The sequence below is a fragment of the Antrostomus carolinensis genome, unplaced genomic scaffold (genome assembly GCF_000700745.2).
Source record: "Antrostomus carolinensis isolate BGI_N321 unplaced genomic scaffold, ASM70074v2 scaffold51107, whole genome shotgun sequence".
In the NCBI taxonomy this organism is placed as follows: domain Eukaryota; kingdom Metazoa; phylum Chordata; class Aves; order Caprimulgiformes; family Caprimulgidae; genus Antrostomus; species Antrostomus carolinensis.
Window position 1 is genome coordinate 8,824 of NW_010330591.1, and position 6,409 is coordinate 15,232.

Sequence of the window (6,409 nt, forward strand, 5' to 3'; positions counted from 1 at the left end):
TGTTCTTACCTATCCTTGACACTCTGTATATCTCAGTCAGTGACTTATTTTGGCCATCCCACCATCTGGAGCTCCGTCTTGCAGCAGATAAAAGGTTAGAGGGACTGGACTAACAGGAATTCTTTATGGAATAAGCTGCTGGTCATCTTGCAGGTCTGGAGCTCTAATTCTTTCTCCTCCTCTCTTCAGCTGGTTGCTCCCTCTCCTTGTGGAGGAGGTAGCTGTAAGCTTGCTGTCTTGCCATTGCTAGAGGTGGTCCCAAGGCAATCACAGAACAATGGGGATCCCGTGGATGGTGAAGGTGCTTTTTCTGCTGCAGTACCCTGAAGATAAAGTGCCGGCTAGGAAAGGAGTGATTAGAAGAGGTAAGAAGGAAAGCAGGAAGAGGTAGTTTCCCTGTGTGACAGAGGGGAATTGACTTCATCCCTTCAACTTTTTTCGTATCCCTCCAGCTCCAGGGAGCCAGAAGGAGCAAACCCCAGAGATCAGCTGGTACTCAGAAACTTGACTGGGAATTAGGCCTACCTTGGGAAGTGTGTTAGTGTTTAGATGCTGTCCTAGGAAATGCATATGTCTGGTGGTTGAGAGAGAAGGACATGAGTCTTCTGAGTATAGGTGGATTAAAATTGCCTCTCTTCCTTTTCACTTGGTCCTTGAATTGCAGAAGATGCCACTGCTTTCTTATGTCCCATGTTGTCCATGAGCAGACTTCCTTCTCTCAGAGGTCCTGCACCAAACCTGGGACTGGGCAAAACTTTTTCCCAGTTGTATGTGGACTCAGAGCCCTTGTGTCACCAGGCAGCAGCTTTTGAATGGGAAGAGGCTTTTAGATAAAGGCTAGGAAATGCTGTCAGGCTTTTGAGAGACTAGACCTTTGCGCACATTTGGCAAATGTATTTAGGCAGAAGCAGATTTCTCTCCCCATCGAGGAGCATAAAAATCTCCTAATGGAGAAACCATTGGTCCAGTAAGAGTTTATCTTACTAAATATGCAAAAAGGCTCCAGTGTTTGCAGACCAATGCCTGTGTGCAAAGGAAGCTATTCTCATCACATCCTTCCCAGTCTCTCCAAGGACTGAGCCCAGTGGAGCCTTTGAAGTTTCTCAAGTGATGCTTTGCTCAGGGAGCCAGGAAGACATGGCCTTTTTCTCCTGGGACTAGGAGACATGGATGCTTTTTCCCATGTCATTTCAGCTCTTCAGCTGTGGCAGGAAGAAAAGCAGCAGAGAGCAGCTCAGGCCTCTAGGACAGCTGACCAGCTCCATCAACCAGGATGGCTGATAACCTAACCTCGATTACCTAACCTCCATAACCCTAATTTTTCCAGGGTTATACCTGTCTGTGCTTGATTTTGTTTTCTGGCAATGTGGGATTAGTCTTCCAAAGGAGGGAAGGAGAATTCTTGTTTTGGTTTATTTTTAAATCTCAAAATACCTCAGAAGTGTTTGAATAAAACAGTGGATAATGGGAATCCTAGTCCAGTGCTTCTTAAACCTGCTTCTCTGGTGAGCTAGGAGGACACAAAGTTGAAAAGCTGTTCCCTTTGGGAAAGCATCCCAGACTGTGCTCAAGGAAGCACTGTGGAGACCTTCTCCTCTATGTGTGAGCCACAGGGGAAGCACACTGTGATTCTGAGCAGGCAGCAGTAGGAACTGTGAAGGGCCAGGACACACATGGGAATTGAAAGCAAGCCAGGAACAGGGTTTGTAACTCTGGTAGTAAATACACATAGGCTCTATAGGTACCTACGCCTCTCTTCAAAAAGACATTTTCTTTCTATTATGCATGCAGACGTTACTTAATCACACAGTGAAATGCCAGGAAAAAATAAAAGGCAACAGAGTATATAAGGTTAGTTTGTTTTTTGTTTTTTTTTAATCATCAAATGGAATTGTATAAAGTGCAAATAAATCAATATAAAAATTCAGTGAGAGACAGTGCACTCCAGCAGCTCACCACTTTAATTAGCTAGAGGATTAAAATTTTTTTGGAACACCAGAACAACCAGATGTGAATTTTTTGGTCTTTTTGAAGTACCTTCTTCATGAGTTTGATGACTTTCTCCCTATGGGAAAGAAGCACAAAACATAGAGACTGTACTAGGAATGGACAATGCAGGCAACTGTTTTATTCCTAGTGTACCTGTAGTGTGCCTTGAGGGAGGTGGTACCTAAAGAACAGCAAACCTGGCAAAGTTTGCCTGATGGGGTGAATTCTGGTTATACTCTGCTCTTACTGTTGAGTAGTTTCTGCCTTTGCTGAACTGTCCCAGTGACTTGGTAAGTGGCACAATATGTCTCATTTCCCTGACAGCAGCCCCACTCACTGGAACAGCTTATTTGCAGAGTAAAGTCCGCAGGATTTGTTTGGCAATAAGTAGGCGTGCAGGAAGACAGTGTGCCAGGCCCCTGCACTGCTACTCCATCACATCTTGGTTGCAGTGGGGACACACTACAGAAGGAACATAGTGGATGGAGTACACAGGAATGTGTTTTTCCCAAGTTTGTTCCCCTTCTTTGTTTTTGGTAATAAGATGAGGCCCTTGCAATCAGGGAGAGCAGTGAAACCTCTACCCCAGTAGGTTTTATCTTGAAAATCGAATCTCATTGTGAATTTACCGTATAACTTCTGAATTCCTCTCCTGTCATCCTCAGAAAGTCTGAAGGTTGCTGGGTTCACATATGAGTAGAGAGGGTACATCAGTGCTTCACGGACATTTGAATGAGCAAGTCCCAAGGAATGGCCAAACTCATGAGCAGCAACAAGGAACAAATTAATTTCTACAGCACAGAAGCATAGAAAAGTATGTTAAAGGCATGGCATTTCTTTTTCACATACAAAGAATTGAAGTAGCTGGAGAATTTATATCTTTCATTCCCTTGAAGTGAAACCTCAGAGTTTTGATCAGTTTTTACTGAACTTTCTTATGTAACTGTAATATTTTAATTAAAACATTACTGATCTCTTGCATATGCATCTAGAGAACCTGAGTCTCTTTCCAACCCTGCTTTTAGTCAACCTTATTCCTACAAACAACTCATTTTACCTTTTCATAATTTATGTAGAAAACAGAGGCTCATAGTTCTTGTTTAGCCTGTGAAAAGTGCTTCAAAATATGGACAGAACAGGCATTATGTAGCTGCAAATCATAATGAAGCACAAAGGTAGTTGAAAAGAACAGAAATGTTGGTAATGAAATGGTACTGAAGCATGAAGAGATAAGGAAAGCATTTCCTATGGCTATGTTTTAACATGTACAATGTTTGCCTTTCCCCTTCGTACACACATGTTGGTTTTACCTCGATTGTACTCTGACCACCTTTCATCATCATCAAAATGAGCATCTCCACCAATCCCTTCTCCAGGTGCAAACGCATGAGCTAGTGTGTTACCTCTTCCATCAAAAGGATATCCGTCACCATGCTCTACATTTGAAAATAAATAAATGTCATCAGATGGCATCAGCTGTAATGTTTAAATTCAACAAATTGAAGCATGTTGCTTGTTTGTGCTAGTCTCATTCATTAGTGATCCTTAAAAAAATTCCTACAATAGCAGCAAGATTGTAAAAACAAGGAGCAAGGCTTAGGAAACACTCAAAATTCATTACTTAAGTTCACAACTTGTATTTGATAATTCAAGCTGCTGCATGTTTCAGAAAGAGCTGAACACTTGGTTTCCAAGTCTTTCTCGATGTTTTCAATGTTGGAAAGTGCTGGGCAACATTGGGGGTTGGAACTAGATGATCTTTAAGGTCCCTTCCAACCCAAACCATTCTAAGATTCTATGAACATTAGTTGCAGACATTCTCACTTGTACTGATTTTAGTGGAAGACAATGATTTCTGTTAGATAACCATGTTCCTGAACAGCTGAGATAATTTGTCCCCAGCCTTGGGCTACAGTCCATTACCTACTTCTATCACAGTGCACATGGAATGTTGCTGCTTCCAACCTTGAGTGCACGAGCTGACAGGGTGTTTGTACCAGCTCTGAAAATTTCCCCATAACCCTTAGTAAGCCTCTGTGTCCTTTCCTCCAGGCCGTGTGGATGGACACTGGGGCAGGGCTAACACAAGCAGAAGAGACCTGTCACCTGTCAGAGTGTGTGACAAGGGATTAAAACCCATGCCAACTTGCAGGATCCATTCTCACTTTGACCAGCACATTAGTCGACTCTTCCTTGCAAATTATACGCTTTCCACCAGTGAAGCATGAGTTTGGGACATACTAGTGTTTATATGCAGTCATCTACTTATAAGCCAGGTGTCTGATCTTTGCTGACAGTCAATGGAGATCTAGTAAATATTGTCAATGGATCTAGGGAACAAGTCAGCCTACCTTAAAGTAGGCAAACCTTAGTTTGGCTAAGTGGAGTCAGTTTAGGTTCCAGACACAAGGAAAAGGTATGAAGGTATGTCTACATTCATGTATTAGTCTGGATCACAACTGAGCTGCTGAAGTGACTCTACTGGTCATCTGCATTTACCATGCCTTGGCTCGCACCTTGGTGCAATCTTGGAGTGCACCAATGTGATTCCTTCTGGAAGAAAATCAAACAGAAGATGCTGTCTACGGCTAAACCTAATCCACTCTAGCTGCCAAAGACTGTTCATTCCAGGGAGCCAGGCTAGATCTAGACCAAAGTAAACTTGCCTGAACCTGCCTGTGCTGGAAATCAGCTGTTTTTCTCTACAGATTTATTCCTGTTAGTTTGCACTATTTGGCAAGGAAGACAGAGCCTTGAACATCTTAATTTAGATGTCTCATTCTGGAGCTGAATTCTCCCTCCATTTCGCAGCTGTAACTCTGAAAGGATTTTCTTATGGTTTCATAGGAGTAACACTGAATCATAATGTATAAATCTGCTGTCATGATAAAGAGAAGATAAAATTTATGCAGACTTCAGAATAATTCCAAACTCTTTGTTCTTTCTTAAAGCTGTGGCTATAAAAATACATGGTTTGAGTCAAATATGGACCATTACATTTTTAAAATGGCAGATATTCTCACCACGAATTGCAAATGCAATCACAATGTCTGCATGTCCCCTGAATACTCTTTGGAACTTCAGAGGAGTCACATCACTCCATACCATAAAAGCCCTTCTAATTGCATCGTCCACTTTCTTTCTGGGTAGATCAGGTGTATAATTGACAATCCTGGCAGCAAAAAGAAACAGATTAATGTCATTTAGGGTGTGAAGGAAACTCACATAGTTAAATACAAAGATACCCTTTTCCCCATAAAACCTGAAACATCACTAACTTGTAAGTCAAATATGTCTTTCTCCATCTTGGATTTCCAGGAAATGTTTTGTAATCTGCTACATCAGGGACTCCACATCTGGGCTGTTTCATTATTTCTTCTGTTTCTTTATTTAATTTTCCAGTAACAGTCAGGTGGAAAAACCTCTGCATTTCTTTAATCCTCTCTTCTAAGTTTAGGCTTTGTGTTTTTGTAAGAAGTGGAAAGAATTTATCAAGATAAGCCTGGAAGAAGAAAAGGAAAATAAAAGTTAATACATATATCTGTGATCTTTTGGTAATTGCATTTGTCATTTGATTGAATTGTTTTATCATCTTGCAGTCATGGCTAGTTTTAGATTTATTTTTTCTCCCCATTTCAGTTTACCAAATGCTGTTATCTCTGTGGTATAGACTATCATATATAAAGAGAATTGTAATAGCAGTGAAATACTATAAGCAAGCAATTCTTTTAAGTAAACACAATTTACTGAGCATTCAAATCCTCAGCCTTCCAATGCAATCTTCATAATATTTTTGAGATGTTTTAAAAATGTGTATTTACCAGTCGGAACTTGGTCTCGTTTGTAAGTTAGACTTAGGGTCTCTAAGCTTGTCAGCAAGTTTTAATTGTTCTATGTCACCTCTGCAAAAACTATTGCGGTGATGTAAGGTCATAAGATAATATAAACAGATAGGAAAGGAATGTAGAAACTGAATCAAAAATCAGGTTATTCATAATGCAGTTACGTTGTCCCCCTGATAACATACCTTTACATTCTCGAAGTCTGTGTTACTCTGTGATTCTGGCTGAAGTTGTGCTGGAAAAGCCAGACTCTCAGGTAGGAGGATGGCAGCACAAAGCAGGAGGTACAGCATAGTGCCCAACTTGCCAAGGAGCCTTGCTACAGGAGGAAGGGTTCGACCTTCTGTCTCCCAAGACCACAGCTAAAGTGCTTATATAGATCCTGATAACTCCCAGCAGCAGTGACGTAAGTGACTCACTTTTTGGTGGTGTTAATGTAATGTGATCACTATTCTAAGAAGTAAATGAAAGCATGTTAAACAAATCTTTCCTTTGACTTCCCTGTTGATGTCATGTCACATCTAGAAGCCAGTTTGGGCTCTTTCTTTTTATGTTATTCCAGCAGTGAAACCACAGGG

General features: G+C 41.1%; 1 protein-coding gene across 1 annotated transcript; it reads right to left on the reverse strand.

Moving 5' to 3' along the window:
* Positions 1–2,573: 2,573 nt before the first annotated feature.
* MMP7 (matrix metallopeptidase 7) lies at positions 2,574–6,127 on the reverse strand (the record flags this gene model as incomplete). The annotated part of the gene is made up of 5 exons (XM_010172933.2): positions 6,017–6,127; positions 5,268–5,491; positions 5,013–5,161; positions 3,300–3,425; positions 2,574–2,780 (listed from the first exon to the last, which is right to left on the reverse strand). Coding segments are annotated over exons 1-5 (814 nt in total), but the record flags the coding sequence as incomplete, so codon positions are not given.
* Between the last annotated feature and the right edge of the window lie 282 nt (positions 6,128–6,409).